This window comes from Thermobia domestica, chromosome 5 (assembly GCF_964235325.1).
Source record: "Thermobia domestica chromosome 5, izTheDome1.hap1.1, whole genome shotgun sequence".
Lineage (NCBI taxonomy): Eukaryota > Metazoa > Arthropoda > Insecta > Zygentoma > Lepismatidae > Thermobia > Thermobia domestica.
In genome coordinates this window covers 212048070-212069251 of record NC_137458.1, presented here as the reverse complement: position 1 = coordinate 212069251, position 21182 = coordinate 212048070, and the positions used below count along the sequence as shown (strand labels likewise).

General features: G+C 36.2%; 1 protein-coding gene across 4 annotated transcripts in view; it reads left to right on the top strand.

Annotated features, from left to right (window-relative positions):
• The window catches only part of LOC145686385 (mitochondrial coenzyme A transporter SLC25A16-like), a gene marked incomplete at its 5' end in the record, with an annotated part of 88718 nt that overhangs the window by 6941 nt on the left and 60595 nt on the right, over nt 1-21182 (top strand). For all 4 annotated transcript variants that reach the window (XR_014131601.1, XM_081759657.1, XM_081759656.1 and 1 more), the window contains 1 exon segment: nt 12477-12569. Coding sequence is in view for 3 of the 4 variants with exons in the window: in XM_081759657.1 (XP_081615783.1) it covers nt 12477-12569 (93 nt within the window).

Below are 21182 nucleotides of genomic sequence, written 5' to 3'. Positions count from 1 at the left end.
ATATATATATATATATATATATATATATATATATATATATATATATATATATGGTGTATCAAAAGTTCCTTACCACCCTTTTGAAAATCTACATTTATATAGTTTCATTGAATGTGAGATGGGCGATATATCCCATGTATAAGCTCAGGGGAACTCTTTTGGGAGTATGTCGCATGGACGGCCGCCATCTTGGATTCGAAATTTTTATTATGAACGTATCACTATGGGCTAGGATTTTCTCAGGGTGTCAAATATGCAATCAGATTTTGGGTAACTTAATTTGGTGAAAAGTTATTGACAGCTAAAAGTTATATTCACCTCTTTCTTGTAAGTGTGAAACAATACCATTAACACGCGAGGAACGCATCCAGATAATCAAACTGTGGGGCGGAAGAACTGTCGTGCAGTGGCTGTCGATTTCAACCAGCGTCATCCACAACGCGATCCTGTGTCACATATTGCAATGTCACAGTTATTAACTAAATTTGAGGAAACGGACACAGTTGTGGACAGACCTCGTAGCGGACGACCGCAGACAGCCACGAACGAAGCAACAGCTACGACTGTGCTGGCCTTCTCGATGTCACCCCAGCGGAGCACACGTCGTTTATCAATGCAATCGGGTGAATCATAGTTCAGGTATAAGTGGGATCCGTATAAAATGCAAATGCAGCAGCATCTGTCCGAGGACAATCCTGATCACCGAGTGCAGTTTTGTGAGTGGGCTATCGAGCAATTACTGCTAAACTCTTAACTTTTCTATACGGCTACTCCATTCGGATGAAGCTCAATTCTATGCAAATGGGTAGGTTAATGGACGGACATGCGCTGTTAGTCACGTGACAACCCCTACATGGAAAGATCCCTCCAAAATGACCAGTGCAGAGAAGATTATGGTATGGGCAGGCATGGGAAAAATGAATAACGGGCCCCTTTTCATTCCAGGAACTTTAACAGCGGAACGATACCTCCCGCTGTTACGAGGACAATACTGCCAGGTGCAGTGTCCGAAGATGGAACATTCCCTCGAGTTTTTCAACATTATGGCGTCGTACGCGTCACTACTTGGATGCACAATTCCCTGGAACATTGGTTGGCCGACGTGGCCAGTTGAATTGGCTGCCCGACCACCAGATCTAAGTCCACCTTTGGGGGCATGTTAAAGCTACGGTTTATACTGTGAAAAATCGTAATCTTGTTCATCTGGAACAAGTAACAACGCTGCCTTTGCGCAAATTTCATCCAATATCCTGCTTCGTGTGCACAGCAATGGGGAGAAGCGTCTGCAGACGTGCATTATTCAGCACGAACAACATGTGGAACACATTGTGTAACATCTAAATACGTATGACTTTCAGTTGTCAATAACTTTTCACCAACGTAAGTTACATGAAATCTGATTGCATACTTGAAATCATGAGAAACTTTTAACCCATTAGGCCTATCATACATCATACTATCCACATATCGTTCATAGCAAAAGTTACAAATCTATGATGGCAGTCGTCCGCGTGACACTCAGAGAAGTGTCCTCTTGGAACTAATGTGTATCGCTCATCTCGCGTTCATGCAACTTCATTCCTGTTGATTTTCAAAAGGGTGGTAAGAGACTTTTGATACACCCTATATATATATATATATCTGGTGGCCCTAAAGTAGGTATACAGTACAGCATTGACCAAGTGTAACATTCTAGTTTATGGGTTTATTTGCTTCGGTGCTTCCAAGCTTAAAATGTAAGTAAAACCACATTAAGAACAAATAATAAAGAAACTAGGTCTACCTGATGGATTACAGTAAGAAATGATATAAAATGCAATGAGCTGATGAGTACGATGATATATATACAGATGGTGATCAGAAAAATGGAAACACCTGAACGAAATTGCAACTTACCAGATTAATATGGTGTCGGGCCACCTTTCGCCTTCAGAACAGCCTTGATGCGACGTGGGATGGAGGCATAGAGGTCGTGAATGGTAGCAAGTGGAATTTTACACCATTCCTCGTGCAGGGCATCGGCCAGTTCTGTGAGAGAGGATGGAGGTGGAAACCGTCGCCGGAGTCGTGTTTCCAAGACGGACCACAGATGTTCAATTATGTTGAGATCTTGGGATTGGACGGGCCAAGGGAGGTGTTGAACTTCATCCCGATGTTCCTCAAACCACGCTGCAACAACGCCAGCTGTGTGAATGGGTGCATTATCATCCTGGAAGATGGCGTCATTGTTCGGGAACAACATCCGGACCATAGGATGCAAGTGGTCTCCTAAAATTGCGACATAATCGTTGGCACTGATTCGTCCGTTAAGTGTGACCACAGGACCCAATGAAAACCATGATATTGCGTCCCACAGCATCACCGAGCCGCCGCTATGTTTCACAGTTGGGCGGAGACACTGCAGATCATAAGCTTCTTTGGGCGTTCTCCACACATAAAGACGGCCCGTGGTTGGGAATAGGGTGAAGGATGACTCATCCGACAATATCACACGTTTCCAGTCCTCAACGGTCCAAGTTGCATGGTCCCTGCACCATTTGCGGCGTGCGAAAACGTTATGTTCCGTGATGAGCGGTTTGGCCTGTGCAATACGACCCCGTAAGTTCATGTCATGTAATTCGCGGCGGACTGTGATTGTCGAAACAGGATGGGGGAGGTGCTGATTGAGTTCCTCCGTCACTTGCTCCGCAGTAGCACGACGGTTCTGCGTGACAATGCGCTTTAATACCCGTCGTGACCTGTCACTCATAATTTTCTTCCACCCACTGTTCCGCTTCAACGATGTGGTTTTTCCGTGTGTTGTGTAGGCCGTCATCACCTTCGACACTGTCGCACGCGACACACCTAACACAGTAGCCACTGCCGTCACACTCACTCCACATAACCGCGCACCAACAATTCGTCCTCTTTGAAAATCTGAGAGGTCTCCCATTTTACACTACCTCCGTCTGCTGCAGCCACTGGACACTGCTGTTCCACTGCACCTGACGTAGTATGGAGACCGACCTAACACACCACCACCAGCGGTCCGGCGCTGCGGGCGCCACGACACCACTGCCAACCCATACATCTGACGTGTTGCCAACTACAGGTGTTTCCATTTTTCTGATCATCTGTATATATATATATATATATATATATATATATATATATATATATATATATATATGATTATTGACCATTTCCTTGATACACTCTGTAACTTTTAAAATAATGTAGAAAAAACGCTCAAACCAGCCAAATGTAAAGTTGTATTTCTTTTTTCAAATGATACTACGTTAGGTTATTTAGTGTAATACTATGATCATGATATGATGGATTTGATATGAATACGAACAAAGTTACAATGGATTGAAAATTGGACTTTTTTTCAAAAGCCTTTATTTCGAAAAACTGCTTAGATAAGTATATAATCCAATTGCATAGATGGATTTTTAGTAGATGTGAAGATCATAATGGCTTATATCTCACGTGTGTTATTACTGTTGTAGAACCCCCCCCCCCCCATTTTTTCCCCGATGTTTGCGATACTGTAGTTCTTAGTTTGCAATATTGCATAAGTGTATAGCAAGTCTAGTACTACATATTTTTTCCATATTATAGTTCATTTGCAAGCCTACCCTGAAAATTTAATGGGTGGCCCACCCTAGCCCCCCGTGGATACGGGCCTGAATAGCAGAACATACGTATAGCTATAACTAGTACATTGGTAGAGAAACGTTAACTTCGGCATGCACCTCGTTTTAGTGGAAATGTTTTTTTCTCAGTTTAATTATTTTGTTATTAGATTTTACATGTATTGTTGATTTTTTAAAATTCAGAGTGATGTTGCCAACTCTTTGTTTTTAATGTAATCGAATTCAGTTGATTTACCTGCCTATGCGGCGTAAATTTGTTGATCATTTCCTTTTTAAAGGCACTTGCCTTAAGCAAAAGGGTCAGTCGGTTTTTAAGCCAAATATCATATGCGAATAGATGCTTAAATCTTTGTTTATCCTATTCATTTGGCATTGTGGCGAGTTTTTTTTTTTTTTTTTTTAACTGTCCATCCGCACAGCTGACTATTGCCAAACGTTCTCTGTATAAACAGCACATGATCTGGCATTGAGAATTTTTTACCATCCGGTGGCGAAATGACATGCTTCGGGATAACAGTCTTATTTGATTGTTATTTCTAACTTCCACATTAATTTTAAGATGATGAAAATAAGTTCTTGTGAATGAGGCACACAAACAACTGTAGGGCTTAATACGGGGATCAGTTGCAGCCGGTCTAATAAGTTCTTCTCTTATCTTTCATGCTTTGTTAATTTTTTTGCTCGTAAAAGAATTTACATGTCTTCGTGATATCTTCTTTCTTTCTCTTTCTTTCTCTCTCTCTCTCTCTCTCTCTCTCTCTCTCTCTCTCTCTATATATATATATATATATATATATATATATATATATATATATACAATTCAAGAAGTGCCAATCTAGTAACGGTTAGAATATTTGCGTTGCACGCGGTTCTAATTTTCGGAAGATCATCATTCCCTAGGACTTTCCTTTATTCATACCAGGTGAAGACTGAGATGGTTTCCAGATATTGACCTTAATGGCCGTTAAAAAAAGATCTTTCCCATTATTCTTTGATATTTCCAATTCAAGTGACTTCATTCTAGCACCGGAAGCTTCTTTGAAAAGTTATCTATAATGATTTAATTTATTTATTTATACATATTTCTGGGCATTACCAGGATTCTATGATCTTAAGCCCGTCACGTACGAGGGATGACATCCCTCGGCGAGCACACCTCTGGGAAAGGGGGACGGGAAGAAGCAGCCTGGAAGCTTATGTTGGGTACCATCCCGGCATTTGGTGTGAATGAGCGAAACCAGTGAATAAACTCACTCAGGATAGCTGGTCTGAAAAGGCTGTTACAGCTTGTTATATATATATTAAAAAAATATTTCAAGTAGTATGTACTTACAGTACGGCTCAAACTTCCTGACGTTTAAGGCGTGTCCTCTCTTTCACAATATCCAGTGCAAATTGGGCGAAGTTGTCTAATAGCTTTGTTCCTGGATTGGGAGAAAGCAATTTCAAACGTACATCCTTATGATATAGTGTTAATAAATTTATAAGAACGAATTGGTTTTTCAATATCTTAATTTCTCGCGTTAATGTTTCACCTTATGCCTGTACACGGAAGGAAGCGAAATTCGACAACGTCGCATCTGCACACCAATTGGCTTTCGACTGACGTCAAGAGGTATGAACTGGACTTTAAAGGAGAATGTCATTGTTAGGGGAATATATATATATATATATATAATATGGACAATTTTGTTCACGTTGTAATGCTGACTTCATTTATATAACACCGATTGTAACACTGTCATCAATCAATCAGATGGAATGAAGATCGTCAATTGAATGGGAATGGATAATGAAAATAGGTGTTATCTGTTACTTTAGGGAAGATTAATCTGAGCCTTCGCTGACGAAAACACTGTCCCTCCCTATCTTATCATTAAAAGCACACATTATTGGCAAGGATCTGAAGTTCGACCGGGAAATAAAAGCAAGGAGCGAAACAACTTAAGAGGAAACTGTACTTGTTTGTCTTCAGATTTAAGAAGTAGGCAATTGAATGTTTACTTTACCGCGAACAAACATAGACACCACCAGACTTTTGAAATATGAATGTGAAGAAGAATGAAGAAAAATAGTTGGATAAAACGTAACGATAATGAAGTATTGGTAGAAGAGGGGGAGAGAATAGTGAACGGGATAGCTAGGACTTTTTTTTTTTTTAAATGAAGAAACTGTTGTCAGGGACATGCAAAATATTATAGTGGAAAGATAACGAGCAGTAGCATCATTTCATATTTTACCGGAGGGTCAGTATGGTTCACCGATATAAGAGTTTTATGTTAATATATTAGTATGCAATTTATTAAAAAGGATGTTTCTTAAACTTAGAGGCCAAGTGCTCCCTGCCCTCCCTAGATGATGCCCGTGGTAAGAAGGAAAAGGAAGAAAGTGTTGCAGCTATAATTACTAAGTATTATTAAAGAATACTATTCATCAAAACGAAGGGATTAACAAGGGACCGTGGTGAATGGAAGCTTTTCAATTTGCGTGGCAAGTAAGCTTCCAGTATTGGCACGTTTAATATTATTCTATGAGAAATGCTGAAAAGAGTGACACAATTTTATGATACCTTAAAGTGATGTATGTTTAAAACAAGTGAGTTTGGTTTCACAATGTGAAACTACGCTATATTTTCAGACTATGCAAATTTGAGGTACTGGTAGTACATCTATAACTACTGGTTGTAATAGAAGAATAAGATCAAAGATAGAACCTGTTTCTCGGACGCTGAATCCATATCAAAAAGATATTACTTGATCTACTGTTTCTGCTTTATGGAGATTAATATCGAAACCGGAACTGGCAATTGATGTTTATCATTTCCGGTTTCAATAGAGAGATAAAGCCACAGGTGAAACATTCTTGTGGTACTGAATTAATATTTAAAAAAACCTGTTTGTTTCCGTTTTGTTTATTATGGGATCAGTGTTGTAACCGGAAATTGTATATTTTCACCACCACTGGTTTGAACAGATAAAAGTCAAGACAAAATTCATTTCTGGGATGTTGTGTCAAAAAACAACTTTTTGAACCGTCTATCTGATTTTGCTTAGTGTTGCGGGTTGTGATATGTTGCCTTGAGACGTTGAATAGATTTGCAAGAAACCGCTTACCGCTATCTATTACCGTTTTTGTTCTGAAATAATGGTGGTAAATGTTGGAACCAGAAATGATTGATTGGTATCACTAGCAGTTGGAATGGAGGAGGGAGAATGTATTCTTAGGATGTTGAATCAATTGCAAAGAACTGCTTCTTGATGTCTCTTATCGTTTTTGCTCTGACACCTGTCAGTGGATGACGGAGCGAACATAACCATTCTATAAGACACCCGACACTTATGCATAGCATAGTTTGAAAAATCAATAATCAGTAACAGAGCGTTCGTCACATAGATTGAGCTTTTAAATTTTATGAGGAGTTCATCTGTCGATCTTGATTTTATTGTTAATGTGTATTTTTACAGTATTTAACCAATCTGGTAACAACCAAGTGATCTCGAATTTGTGTTTGCTGGATGTGTAATTCTGAAGAAAAAATTAATCCTTTTAAATTGATAAATAAAACTTTATTTTGCATTTTTCTGAGAATGGTATATTAAGAAATTGACTGTTTTGATTTTAATATTATTTTAAAAGTACACTTGAATCTTGGAATATGAAGGACCTTGACCTGCTTAGTTGGCAAACCTTATAGTATTTCATTGTATACTATAATATTTTTTTTTAGCGTATTGTAGATGATTGTATATTGAAATGTTAGAAAGTGTTGTATTTTTTCCTAAGACATATCTATTCGCAGCACTGAAAATAAAGTTATTATTCAACGCTGTTTGGCCAAAACACAGAATTAAGTAATAATTTTAATATTGTGCTGTTACACTTCATATATAGCTTAGAGGTCATTAGTCTTCTATGAAAGAACTTTCTCATCTCGGTCGTACTTTCTCCCAAATGAATGTATGCCACGTACTCTCCTTTTCTCCTTGTATATGTGGTCTTCATTCATTCATTCGTTCAGCCTCCAGTGGATTTCATGACATACTGCAGAATATGCGTGGTACATTAATCAAATACACTATTACATATTTGGAATTTGAAGGAGACGAAACTACAACTTACATGGTTATCTTTAGAATATAAATAAACAGTTTGTTTGCCTATGTGTCTGTCTGTGTGCGGCCTGGGGACCAGACAAGTGGATCGAGGGTTACCAAATTTTGGTCACGGGTACCTTGGTCCAGGCCCCAGACCAAGAATAAGCGTTTTTTTAAAAAAATAAAAAAAAATTCGAACCAGGGGGGGCGTTTACCGGACATGTAAAAATAATCCAAAATGACCGATACTGGTGTCAAATCCATAGTTTTCGCGGTCGCTGAGATCAATGCTGATACTTCCATTAGCGATGACTTGCAAATTCATATACCATTCATTGTATGTGACCTGCGGGGGAGAGGGTTACCAAGACATGTAAAAATAATCCACAATGACCAATATTAGTGTCAAATCAATAGTTTTCGCGGTCGTTGAGATCAATGGTGATATTCCCACAGACATTGACTTCCAAATGCAGCCCCCATGCGAAGAATGGGTATTTCAGCTAGTGTAAAATAAAACAGCTTGTAATACAAGACTAGTATGGTGGAACTGAATCTAAAATAATTTACTATAGTAGCAAGATGCCTCAGGCCGTCAGTCACGCTAATATGCAAGCCTCAAAACATTTACGGATTGCATAGCCATATAGACGAAAATATTTAGGTATTCTTAATCTTTATTATAAAAGCGATACATCTCAGTCTGTAAGTCATACTAATTCCTAATAGTTCACAGTCAAGCTAATAGTTGTCGCTAACTGTACTGCCTCGTACTGGCGTCAAGAAATGTTGCTAGCGTGCAGGCAATTTGCAGATCTGAAGGGATGACTATTGAATTTATATAGAAAAATATGGAAATACTTGCATTTTATATAGTAAACAGAATGTTGTCTGAAAACCTAACAGTATGAATTGAAAGAATATTGGTTCCTATCATTCCTACATGGTTGCAGATTCGAGTTATGTTTTCTGTTGAGCTCATGATGTAGTTTGGCTGTAATGTTCAGCTGTAGGCCCACGTCTAGCGTAGCATTGGTGCCGAAAAGAACCTCAGACTTCAAATAAACTGTCACATTGAAATACTTCTCAATGTTATATTGACTTAAAAGTTACATGAAAACAAAATAATTCGCTAATACAACTTCTTTTAGATACATAGTTATGACCTCATTTTACTTTCCGCCTCTGAGTGAAAAGACGTTGGAGCATATGACATTTCTCTCTCTCCATATATATACTCAATTTAATTGGAACATCCGCTGAGCTCACATGACAGTGCCAACTATTCCTGGTCACTGCGCTAAGAGATCACTCGTTGCAGGAATTTTCGTGGAGTAAGACAATTATCTCTCTCACTGCGTGTCAGGTCTCTCCATCCTGCTGAAACCGGCGATTGTTTAGATTGTACATATTGTCGAGAGTAGACCACAACTTATTGCAAATCATAATGTAGTATTTCTCCGTTAACTTAACTGTATTCCCCGCATCATTTTCAAAGGAAAAAGGCTCAAGTACTCCACCTGTCGAAATCCCACACAGCACAATCGCTCTCAGCGGATGCATTTCGTGCGCATGGTTTATTCGCAGATTTTCAGGTCTCTCATGTCCTATAGTTGTGGTTGTTCAGAAATCCACTTAAGTGAAAAAGCTTATCACTGAAAATGATTTGTTTTGCGAAATACTTATTTGTTGCTAGCTTGTTCATAACCCAGTCAGCAAATCGTTTCCGGTTATCGCAGTTAGCCGGTTTCAGACATTGCATAAGTTGAAATGTGATCCATATGAAGATTTAAGATATTTATGGATGGTTCAATGTAACGAAGTTGACTGAATATTCAACTCATGCGAACGTTGACGAATCGATTTTGCAGTAGGCCTACTTGCATTAATAGTGCACTGTACGAGAGCGACGCGGTTTGCTCTGTCCGACGAGAACGCGTTCGCACAGGTGATTTGAACGTAGACACTGAACCAGTTGTCTGGAACCTCAACATTAGTCTGCAAACTGTAGACTCATTAGATACTTCATTCCTTCCAAAAATCCTGCAATGTTTTCTCTATGTCTGCGTTGCACTTTCACCACTTTGGTAAAATCAACACAGGTTTCTGCATTGTAAACTTCCCCATATCTGCAACTGCAAAACAATATTGTAAAACTTTGTGTAGTTTTGTCTCATATATAAGGAAGAGGTAGAGCTGTTAATAAAAAGAGCGTCCGGAATCGACTCCCACTACCAGTATTTTTATTATAAAAAGTTTTTCTATAAAAGTATTTTTTTACAAAAATACTATACAAATTGATTTCTCTAGAATCAGGGTGAGTATAGGTGATCTTTGACCGTAAGGTCGCAGACAGGATCTTCAACAGAGCCCCGTAGCAGGCTAAGCGGCTGAGGTTAGGATTCCCAAACAGAACCTCGTAGCAGGCTAAACCAGGAGATAGGATAGCCGTAGTCCCGTAGCAGACTAGAGGCCTGGGGTTAGGTTACTCCAAGAGTCCCGTAGCAGAAAGGAGGGTCACCAGAAAACTGGAACTGAGTTGGATTCTTCTGTCTAATTTATAGCGTCCCTTGGGTGGCGGTGGCGCTGCTGCTTCAATTTCGTCTTCTGCTCCGTGGGAGGGGCTAAACGTCGTCTGCAGGTGATTGCAGGTCCCCCTGGTGGAAGTTTCTCTTCATGAAGCACGAGAAGGTGTTTATAAACACTTGATGCGTGGATTTGTTTGTAAACAGCTTCACATGGGATATTACAATATAAACATTCTCAATTCACATTCCGTGTCCTCTATGGAACACATTAAGCCTTTTTTTAAAATGCTGTATTCCATCGTTGTGTACTACATTAAAATCACAGCAATGTGATGCAAAACGAAAAATTCTTTCTTTCTTTCAACCTCTTGGAAGTGAGTTTAGTAGTGAGCAAATCTGTGAAATTAAGTCCTTTGTGTGTTTGTGTGTGTGTGTGTTTTTTTTTCTTCATAAAAGTGAAGGTTGGAATGCCTAATTTCAATTTCCCAGTTGTAGACAGATTATGGATTCGTCATTTAATAAAATCTGCATATGAATACATTCTAAACAGTTATCTACTTAGACAATCTGTAGAATAACAAAATTGGTGCCGTTTTCTTTAAATATAATGGTCATCATTACTTTACTCATATTTTTCTGTATCTTACGTGTTTGCAATATAGATACAAAACAATTATTTGTTAAATTTCATTTCCCCGGAAAATAGTAACATACGTATACATACTATTATTACCAATAATAATATCCAACTATTTGACGAAGGGCTGTATCACAAAATCTCACTTTTTCAGAAATAAAGAAAGAAATATAATTCCATAGAGGAGAAAAAAGTTAAATATGTAATAATTCATCAATAATTCCACATAATTATTATCTGGAATAGATAACGAGTCATTATATATTCAACTGCTTTCCTGTCTACAGAATTATTGTTTCTTCCTTTATGTCTGAAAAAAGTGAGATTTTGAGATACGGCCCTTCGTCAAATAGTTGACGAAATAATAATAATAATAATAATAATAATAATAATAATAATAATAATAAAATACTTCCTTCGTTTGTTACTGCAAATGCGATACAAAACATATAAATCGGTATGTAAACCTAATTTCCTACGCAAAAAGTAAAACCTAAACAAGTAGCAATGTCGGCTTGTTCATTACGCGAAGGATTTTAGTTTGTATGGCGTGATATTTTATCAGTTAATATTGAATCCGAAAGTGCACTTCCAGTTTCAGAAGAAAGGTTAGAGTGGAGATGGCATATATTCTTGGAATGCTTAATTGATTGCAGAAAACCTCTTCTCACATTCTATTACCATTTTTATTTTGACTTACGCCACTTCTAGTTTCAATGGAGAGATTAGACTAGAGATGGAATATACCGCTTATCGGTATATATTATGGTTTTTATTCTGTGGGGATCAATTTAAAACTGGAAGTGGACGATTTCTACAATTTCTAGTTTGAATAGGGGGTTAAGAGAGAAGATGATTCCTATTCTTAGAACGCTAAATCGATTTCCAGAAACCGTTCTCACTATCTCATATTATTTTGCTACATGCAGATGAGTATTCAAATTGGAAGTGGTAGCGGGTTTGGACCTCTTTTGGTTTTAGTACAAAGTTATGGTTGGACATAAAATGTATTCTTGGAACGCTTAATCGATTGGAGAAAACAGTTTCTCATTATCTATTACCCATTTTACTTTATAGAGATCAACGTTTAAAAAAAAAAAAAAAAAAAAAAAAAAAAACGGAAATAGTTGATTTCTACCACTTCCAGTTTGATCAGCGAACTCTGTATCTATTGACCAAATTTGATGGTGATGAATCAAGTAATTCTTGAACTTTTCTTTCCCGGACGGATACACAGACAGAGTAAATATACAATGGAGTTTTGGTAAACCGAACTCTTTGAAAAAGAAGCGATATATATAAAAAATGGGAGCACGTATGCTATGCAATGCACATGAAAACAAAGACGGTTACTTTTATTTGTTGTTGGGTTTAAGGATATTATTGTGATTATTTAGATGCTATTTTCATGTTTTCCTGTATTATGTAATTTGAAACAGAATCGTAGTCCTAAAATATTGTTTTATGATTGCAGTATTACATAATTCAGTTTCATGTCTAAATATGCATCTATTTCAATGCACATCGAGGTTATGAAGGTAATAATGTGTATTTTTATATTGTTATATTTTTGTTTCAGGGGTGGCGGGTATGTGCTCTAAGACTGCTGTTGCACCATTGGATCGAATAAAGATTTTACTGCAAGCTCATAATAAACATTATAAACATTTAGGTAAGTACTAAACTAGTGGTGCCGTGCATCGTAGAAGCGAGTGAGTTTCTTTTTCAAAAGTGAGGTTTGAACCACCACCTTACAGAATGATTTCAGCCGTATGCAATAGGAGTAATTTTTAAGCCTGCAAGAAAGGAACAGGATATTCCATGAAAATTGGATTTTTTTTAAAAAGTTACCCTGATGCGTATTTAAATTGGGGGTGACTTTAGTTCCTTATCCATAATTAATGTTAGCTCCAAATAATAGACAACATTTGAGAGCTTTGAAGAAGGCACGTAACACATTTCATTGTTTCCGATGGTTTCTAAGTTAACATAGAAGATATACTTCCGCCGAATTATTTAGTTAATTTTTTTTAACCAGGCATAATGGAACTATTTTACGACTATTTTCGAAATTTGTGCTGCCTTTTCTTCATAATCGCTAGTTTTTATCTCAAAAAGATCATTTAAATTTTCCCAGAAAAATTATTTCCCTACATCAGCCAAATAAGTATTCTTCTTCTTTCCTTCTTTGTGTCTTCATTATTATTATTATTATTATTATTATTACTAGCAGCGTTCACCCCGCTTCGCTGCGGTCACCCCGGAACGCAATAAACTTTGTTACTTAGATAATTTTTACTTTTTCGCTTTCAAGTGATATGATAAAAACCATAGAAGATTGCAGTAAATGTTAACATTATATCGCCTGTCATTTATGTTAACCCGCCCCGCTTCGCTGCGGTCACCCCGGAAGTTTTCGCTTTCAAGTGATATGATAAAAACCATAGTAGATTGCAGTAAATGTTAACATTATATCGCCTGTCATTTATGTTAACCCGCCGAGTGACACGGTCATGCGGGTTGCATATAAATACGTTTATTTTTACCTATGATGAACTAACAAAGGATTTGTACGTTATGGACACTTGAATGGTCAATTATCTCAAGACACTGGTAATTAAAAATTAAAGTGATATGATAAAAACCATCTAGGGTCCAAATCCTAATAACCCCCCAAAAATAAAAGAAATTGGTTCAGCCGTATTAGCGTGATGAGGTAACAAAGGATTTGTGCGTTCTCTTTTATATATATAGATTATTATTATTATTATTATTATTATTATTATTATTATTATTATTATTATTATTGTAGTAATATCCAAATAATCCATTTCTGACTCTTTTAAGAGAAAGGAGCATATCTCATTTTTCGTTATCATTTTCTAATGTTTATAATGTTGTACTTATTAGCAAATCAACTATATTTGTGTGTTTCAAGCTTCTAAGTAGTGCCATTGTAACGTGAAACTCTTGAGAAGAGCAATATTATAAGTAAACTCAAATTTATTCACTTCTGCTCTTCCAAATTCTTATAATAGTTCAAAAAATGATATTGAAAGTCGAATTTTCGCTTTCTATTAGCATTTTCAAGGCTTTGGTAAGGAACAATATTTTGGTAGAAATAGGGGAACTCCCTATCTCTACCTGAGTACTGATTAGTCAATTCTGTCTGCACTATGCTGACAGTTTTCAGCAAGAATTCGACATTTAATGTATTTTTTTTTAACGATCTATTGGAATTTGGAGGAGCAAAAGCTAGTATCTTTGTATTCTAACTAATATCTTGGTATTCTAGCTAGTATCTTTGATTTATTTAGAAATGTCTGCAATTGAGCAGAAAACTGGAAAGCTAGAGAAATTAGAAAAAGTTCAATGATTGTTTTTTCTGTATTTTGTGGGAATCTTGAAAATAAGTTTGCCACAGTCGAATTAATTAATTTTATAAAGTTGGTGTATTTATTAACAAATTAGTCACATTTTTTATGGTTAGTAGATCTTTGTAAGTTTTGTTTATTGAAAACTAAAATAAAACTTCTGTTTGAAAGTTTTCTTTGCACGGTATGTAGCATCTTTATATAGGTTTGCTGGATAGGCATTAAGGAAACTAAGATTACACGCGTTTGTTCCTACCTTGTATGAAAATATAAGTAATAAAGGTATAAAGTGTTTGGAAGACAGTTGCATGCTTCCTCTTCTTCTTTCTTCACGAAGTGTAGGTTATAATCACTGATGAGCTGTTCGTCAAAGCAAGATACCAGAGAAAGGCTTGCTGAAATCAGATGCTTTGTTTTACGTTTCACGATTGTGCCATGTTTTGAGGGAGCCTATAATAATAAGATGGATATTCGTGGAATGAAGAAATCGGAAGGAAACAAGAGAAACTCGAGGAAACCTACCACTCAGTGTTAGTCCACCATAAAGTCACTTGGCGAGAGCCGGATCGAACCAGGGACCGGTGCCTCTTCAGATGTTTTTACGACCACTTTCTATGTGAAATCCTCAATCAGTTTAAGAGGTCGTTGGTGTGTAAAATACAAAACATCTACTACGGCAATACCAAAAGTGAGGTTTCCAAAGCGCTGGGGATGGAGGGCTGTTCGTGCAGCTGTTGGCAACACAGTTGTGTTGTTTTCCCCATTCCCAGACAAGCGTGCACACACCTGGAACCTTGGTTTGGCAGCCGTTTGTAATGGAGCTCCCGCTTGGTACTACCGTGAAGTGCGAAATTCGCGCAGTTATTCGGTTTTTAAATACAAACCGATTGGAATTTATCACCAATAGACGGAGGTGTATGGCGAGTCGTGCATAGATGTCAGAAACATCCGCAAGTAGTGTTTCTGCACGGGAATCAAAGCTGGCCGTTCTGAAATTCACGACAAAGAAAGGATGGGGAGATCGTTAGGAAGTTAGTGCTGTACCTTCAGTTTAGGTATATAACTAAACTAATAGGGTTACGAAAAAGTGGATGTGTGGATTACTTCACGAATAAACTTTTGTGAAGTAATGTCAAGGAAAACATTTTATAAATATCTGTGGAATCCCTGATTAAGAACAAAAATTATGTTGCAGCCAATTTAGCTTGACAGTGCCACAAAAGTGAAGTAGGAAGCTGACTAAAAGAAACAACGTGCTGGTGAAGTAGCGAAGAAAAATGTAGATAAAAGAAATTCGTCATTAATTATAACCCTTGTCCAGAAAAAAAAAAGTCAACACCTGTATTGTATTTTAGCATATAATCGTATTGATATATTGTTTTACATTAAATTACATACATTACATATTTACATTAACGTATATATATTTACCTAGGTACATTATATTACTTGCTTAAAATATTCATTGTAGTGTTTTGTTGTTCGAACTAACAGAACAATTGAGAGTTACAGTATCTCCAATAAGGGCACATACCAGTATATGCTCTTTTTATGGAGAACGCTTTAAAATGTCTGTAATATTGCTCTTTGGAATTATGTGTAAAATATTCTAAATATTTTCATTTTGTGTCAAGTTTCAGGTTTTGCTTTGACAATTTGACAAAAGCAGTCTTTGTAGATTTTAATCAAATTTTAGTATAGGTACTATTATATAAATACTGCAAGATATTATATATATATATATATATATATATATAAATTCTTTATTGAGGACGCGGTTCAGCCAAGGCTGCTTTACGCATATCATGCAATATATATATGCATGATTGTGTGTATGCTGTGTAGACTGTTAAGCTGCTGTTACAGTAAATATTAAGAGAGAGGCAGTTTTCTCGTTAAAAATCCTTGCTTTTTGTCCGTTTCAACTCAGTATTTTCATATTTGAAGTCAGTAAACTTACTAGTATTGATCTCAAAGCTAATTTGCACTCCTGCATATTTTATAGGCTATTATAGGTCACAGCATACAATCGTATGTGGCATTAATTTTTTTAGTTCATCTTAATATACTCGATACTTTCTAGCAGGACACTGAAAATATTTTGAAAATATCCAAGTCAACTCCAGTAGACATCTTGTAAATGTACAAGCTTTAAAATGATGTAAACATTATTGAAAATAGAAACCTTAGTTTAGGGATCACTCTCGTTATGACCTCCTTTGGCACTACAGTTGACATATGTGTCTTCAGTGTTGGAGACGCAGGTTTGATTCCCGCTAGAGACTCATGTGGTCTGAATAATAAAGTTAAACTGTAAGTTCATGTCACATATCTTTGTGCTGAAATGGACGTTAAACAAATCAACAATAATAATAATAAAAAAAAAAAAAGTAGTTCAGTAGACACCGTTCCAATGTATATAAATTATACTGAACATAAGTTTTAAAAGGATACACAAAGCAATAAGACGCCGGACTATTCGCTTTAATGAGCAGTGGGACGAGGTGGGAACACACACAGGATGGAACATTTATCTTGATACGTCCTTGTAAGTTTTAAACTAATAGATAAAAATGTTGAAATCTTGCACTATGCAAATACTGACAGGAAACATTGTTTGACAAAATCTACCAGGATTCCAACGGACCTGAAAATACTGGAGAAAAAAAAATCGGAATTTCATGAAAAGCGGAAAAAACATGTAAAAGTTAGAGAATTTTAAGTACGAATTTTTTACTTCTCAGAACACATTATTTTAAACTTTTTTTTTTTTTTTTTTTTTTTTTTGTTACAGAAATCTCTTAAAGAGATGGCGACTTTTGCAACTAGATAGAGGCAGTGGTTTAATATTACTATTTAAAAGGTGTTTTACATTAGGACTTTCACTAACAATATCCATGAAATTATTTACTTTCGTGATTCGGACTTTGGAAAGCATAGTTACTGCTCCGTTACACACATTATGACCTAATGATAGATTTTTAGAAGTTTGTAAACATTATTGTAGTGAGCAAAGCTCTAGCAAGGTACGTGTCTCGAAGTGGATATCAATGTGAACTCTGTTATAATTCGAAAATTGTACTTACCTTTGTTCTTGTCGAATGCAATTTGTAGTAGGGCAGGATCCTCTTTTGAGTTGTAGTAAGGAGAAACAACTAAGCTACTGACCGTCTTCATTCCCGGGCTATTTGATAGGAGATATTTTATAAAATAAAATAAAATTAGTTTGTTTTGCATAGTATGATATTTTAAAACCACCTGGTCGGGAAAAATAGTTACATTACTTAGGTATATATGGACCAAGACTTTTGTAAATCGTGACCTGGAAAATCTGGAAATTCGACCCGCCTAGTAAGTGGGAACCCGCCTACAATAGCATCAGGTTAAAAGCTATACTTTTTCAGATAATACTACGGTCAGATTATTACATATTCTAAATCTACGTTAGACGAAAACGTACAAAATTACATTTTACGCATTCTTTGTTCATTATTGCAAACTAAGGACGCAACACTATCACTTTGTGATAGCATACGGACAAATTTTGGAGGCCCGTACAGAGTAATAAAGCAGGTGAGATGGACGATGCATTGCATATCCAAAGCATCTTGGTATCTAATACTATGATCATGCTTGACATATATCAAATGAATAGAAACAGATTTGCAAGGAATTCGAAGTTTAACTTTTTTCAAAAGGCTTTATTTTGAAAAACTGCTTAGATAAGTACCTCATCTAATCACATAGATGATTTCCTTTCCTTTTATTTTATTTTATTGGGGGCCGCAGGCCACAGTCGGGGGCCATGGTAGAGCGTTCACTTCTGGTGCATGGAGTCCTCGGTTCGATTCCAGCTCGCACCAAGTGAACTTTGTGGTGAAAAAAACATCATGTGCGTATGTTATCTTGGGGTTTTCCCATTTCTTCCTGTTTTCTTTATTCCACCATTTAATTTATTTTTCATCATCACCATCTTTTTTAGCCTAACCGGCATAACTATGAGACGTGAAACTTAGATTTCATTTCATTTCATTTTTATTTTATTTTAACGTTCTATACTTATGCACTTAATGTAAGGAAAACTGTGATAATGAGATGGATGATAATGGTGGAATGAAGAAACTGGTAGAAAATGGAGAACCCTGAGAAAACCCACGCACACAGTGTTTGTCCTCCACAAAGCTCACTTGGCTGCGGCTGGGATCGAACCAATGGCTCCATGCATTAAGAGGTCAGCTATACAATTGAGCCACCGTGACACAGATTGTTTTCAATATATTTGAAGATCGTAATGACATTTACAGCAATTTAATATTCCAAACCATTCTGGAGATTTAGTAAACGCTGGTAAAGTTTGCATCACTGTTTAAAATTATGTAATTCCAAGAATTAGAGAATTAGTTGCAATTACACCTACGGAAACTATTGTTGTAATGTTATAGGAGTAAAGAAAAAGCAACAGTTGTTTTAAACAGTTACCACAAATACTTCGTTTTAAGCATTATAGTAATTTAGACCAATGCTTTTTATATCTCCGGAATGGTTTGAGATATCAAATTGCTGTAAATATCATTATGATTTTCGTGTCTATTAAAAATCATCTACATAATTGGTGTGATATCTATCTGAGCACTTTCCGATATGAAGTCCCTTGAAAAAAAGTCAAATTTTGAATTATTTGTAACTTCGTTTCTAATTGTTCGAAATACGTCATATGATGGTCGTAGCATTTGACCCTAAGGTACTGTTGACGTACATTGGCCTGTCCGTCTCACTTGCGCTATTATTACTTCAAAGTTTGGTTATTTTTCGATATTTATGATACTGTAATATCCGTAGTTTGAAACACTGAATATCAAGTGTGATATTGTAAGTTTTTGTTTGACATATTTGAAATTTGTAGTAACTGACGTAGTACCGTTTGGTTGGCAACAATTTTGAAATGAAAATGAAATCTTTTAGTTTATCGTCTCACGATTATACCCTTTAGGCTGATGGAGACGATGATTAAGGCAAGTGAATGATTCGATTAAACTTACTCGCTGAGCAAAACACTACGTTTATTGTAAAAGTAACGTGTAACAATTTCGCCAACTACCTACTTGGCTTCATCAGACACTATCTCTAGATCTGATGAAGCCAAGTGGATAGTTGGCGAAAATGTTACACGTTATTCTTACGATAACATATTGTTTTGCTAAGCGTGTAGTTTTAATCGGAAAATATTACAAGTGAATGATGATCGAAGAATTGGTGGAATGATACTGTGAGAGGAAACGGAAGTACCCCGAGGAAACCCACGAACACGATGTTGTCCACCACAAATTTACTTGGCCAGAGATCGAACCAGGAACCCCACGCACCAAAGGTAAGCGCTCTACCACTGAGCCACTGTGCCTCCCGCCAATAATTTTAATCAGATGATGTTGCAGAATATGTCAAACAATGTTTCCCTATCGATGTTTGCGTTTTGAATCTCTTAGTTTAAATATTACAAAGGCGTATTAAGATAAACAGTTCAGTATGTTTATGCGAGGAGAGAAATGCTCAAGTCACAACATTTCTCCACAAAGTGAACTTGACAATCTGCTTTATTTTAGTCTTCCTTAGTAACGACAAGAGAATATTTAGTACACTTGTAATAGTGAAATCGAAGTTTTCAATGCAATGAATTTGTTGTAAAAACTAAATGAAGATATACCTGTTAGTACTAATAATCTAAGTAGCTCAGAATAATGTTATTACAGGCACAAAAAATAACTTCGTGACTGACGAGTAAAAGTCAACTTGCATTCCTCTAGAAAGAAATACACACACACACGCAAGGTTGAAAGAAGAACGAGTTTCTGTAGCAAAAGAAGCAAATTGATTGAGAAGGTAGACGTCAACTACATAAATGAACTGAATCGAGTAGTTCATTAAACAGGCACTTTTTTCATTGTTCTAAGACTTGCTTGGCTACTTTCGTTTTTCAATGATTAATTATCTTACTTATCTAGTTTCACTTGCTACTGAGGAAAGAGCTCTTCCTGTTGATTTAAGACATCCAATGGTAAATAATCTTACTTATGTTGCGACTACAAATTAATCGGGAGCTCATCACATAGAGAAGATAATTTTTTCGGTGCCTTGGGACTGTGTCTTCAACCATATACGTAATATATTCATTGGCAAACCAGTAGGGGAAGAGATTTTCTATACATACACATAGAACATATCAATCGTGAATACAAAATAGCACAAAAATAGTCATAGCATTGTGATATATAAATATTAATAAATAACAAAATTACCTGTACATTGAATCCAAATTGACATCCTGTAAATACCTTTCATTTAAGTAGTATATATTGTAAACTCGGTTAACTGTTGAATATTAGAACTCTGTTATTTTCTATTTCTAGTCCGTTTGTTTATATAAAAAAGTATTTTTCATTTTATGTTGAAATGCTTAGTAATTTTATAGCACTAGTTTCATGAATTTCTTCCTTATATTACTTAAAATCCACAATCTCTTATAGAATGATAAAATTAATAATGTATATAAAGGAATTTGTATAATGCAAGGGATGTTAAAATATCCTCTATAAGCTGAAATGCCCGGTGTTTGTATGTAAAGATTAGATTTATTAAAAGTATTTGAGAGCTATATGTGAATCCCCTTCTCTCTCCCTTAGGTTGTATGTACGAATCGAAATGAAATGGTACAATTCCAATTTGAACTAAGTGCATTGTTCAAAAATTCAGTATAAACTGTTCAATCGTTTCCTTACTTTTGCCATTTTATAAATACGAAGTGGGAAATAATTTAGTAATTCTTCCTTTCTTGGAAGCGAAATTTTCGAAAGTGCACAGACATGTGTTAGCTTATTTTTAATAAGGAGTTTATATTCCGAGTTTCATCGTCCGAC